This window comes from Octopus bimaculoides, chromosome 1 (assembly GCF_001194135.2).
Source record: "Octopus bimaculoides isolate UCB-OBI-ISO-001 chromosome 1, ASM119413v2, whole genome shotgun sequence".
Classification (NCBI taxonomy): domain Eukaryota; kingdom Metazoa; phylum Mollusca; class Cephalopoda; order Octopoda; family Octopodidae; genus Octopus; species Octopus bimaculoides.
In genome coordinates this window covers 130,246,453-130,248,166 of record NC_068981.1, presented here as the reverse complement: position 1 = coordinate 130,248,166, position 1,714 = coordinate 130,246,453, and the positions used below count along the sequence as shown (strand labels likewise).

Below are 1,714 nucleotides of genomic sequence, written 5' to 3'. Positions count from 1 at the left end.
GTGGGGCGTCAGGGACTTGACTACCAAGCGGGTCCTGCTGCACTGTTTAGTTGGATAAAGCATCTACTCTTTATCCGATTTGAGTTTTATTGAATGATTGTGTAAAATTTTCTTAACAATAGGATATATTGTAAGTCTACAAACACACGCACTTACTGTTATTGTTGTTGTGGTGCATGTACATTTTTATCCCATTTGAGTTGTTGTTTTGAGTGAAAACATGCCGTTTAAGGTGTTCCACTCATTTACTTTTTCCCAGTTACTTGCGAAAATGCAGGGATACTACTTACGGAAAATGTAAACATGGTAGTAACTCTGCAAAATTTAATCCCAAATATGCTGTATCAGTGCCCTATTTAATATACATGTCCAAGTTTGCACTGCTATGCAATCTATGCAATCTGGTTTGCCCTAATCTTGTTTACATTTTTTCATACGTAGTATCACAGCATTCAACATTATTTTCTAGGTTAATACTACAATCCAGTAAATGTATTTGATGGCATAAAAGAAGTGCATATTCATGAAAAAGTTTTTAGTACTTTAAAGCATGTATTATAAGGCTCAACTTTGCTTATAGGATTTTGGGTAATTTTTTTGAGATATCTTTTGGGAAAAAATTGTCTTATATACTGTCAAATACTGTGGTTATTCTCTCTCTTTCTTGTTTTTCATCTCTCTCTCTCTGTGCATATTTTGATTTGATGTTTGTTTTTTTTATACCAGATTGCTGATCTTGCAAATGAAGACACTCCCCAGTTGTATACATTGTGTGGTCGAGGTCCTCGCTCCTCTCTCCGAGTTTTAAGACATGGTTTGGAGGTATTTCATTTATTTCACTTGAGTTTGTTTATGTATCAATTTTAAGTTGTTAGGAAAGTTCACACATTCTTTTAAGCAATGAACTTCAGAATCACTAGAAAACAACTTGTTATGCTTATCCCATCTTATAATTTTGTTTTACTCTTCTAAATTTTATAGTTTTTGGCTCTGGAGCTGGTTGTTGTTGAAATCTCTTTTGTTGTGTAATGAAGAACCACAAGATTATTAACATTGCTAGATACAAGCATAGTTGTGTGGTTAATCAAGTGGCTCTAGGTTCAATTATTTTGTGCAGCGCCTTGGGCAAATGTTTGCTATTGAAGCCTTGGAAACCTGCTTGTGCATGTATATATAAATATGTACTCATAATTTTATATATATATATACATACATACACACACACAAGGGAGTGCCAAAAAGTTCCTGGTTGTAGACAAAAATAATTATAGTAGGATTAGTGAATTATGATATTTTATTCAACATATTCCCTTCTCAGATCCATACTCTTATTGCAGTGATCCTTCAGTTTTTCTAAGACCTGTAAAAGAACTCAGAGAGTTAGGCCTCCAACAAGGCCTTTTGCAATACCCTTAAAACCAGGGACTTTTCAGCATCCCCTCGTACACACACACACACACACACACACACACACACACACACTATATATATATTTATATATATATATATATATGTGTGTGTGTGTGTATTAAACTCACGAGAAGGAAGGTAACTGGTTTCAAAGTTTCCTCTTCCTAACCTTCGCTAGAGACTGTGCAACAAAGGCTAGCTGGCTCAAACTTCAAAGTCTGTGTCACTCCTTTTGTAAATGTTTCATAAACATTTAGTCTAATATGTTATATATATATATATATATATATATATATATATATAT

At 33.8% G+C, this 1,714-nt stretch overlaps 1 protein-coding gene across 1 annotated transcript in view; it reads left to right on the top strand.

Moving 5' to 3' along the window:
• LOC106867716 (splicing factor 3B subunit 3) overlaps positions 1–1,714 on the top strand; it is a 60,067-nt gene that overhangs the window by 27,747 nt on the left and 30,606 nt on the right. The window contains exon 12 of the mRNA XM_014912674.2: positions 727–822. Within this exon, the coding sequence (XP_014768160.1) occupies positions 727–822 (96 nt within the window). The remainder of the gene's footprint in view (positions 1–726; positions 823–1,714) is intronic.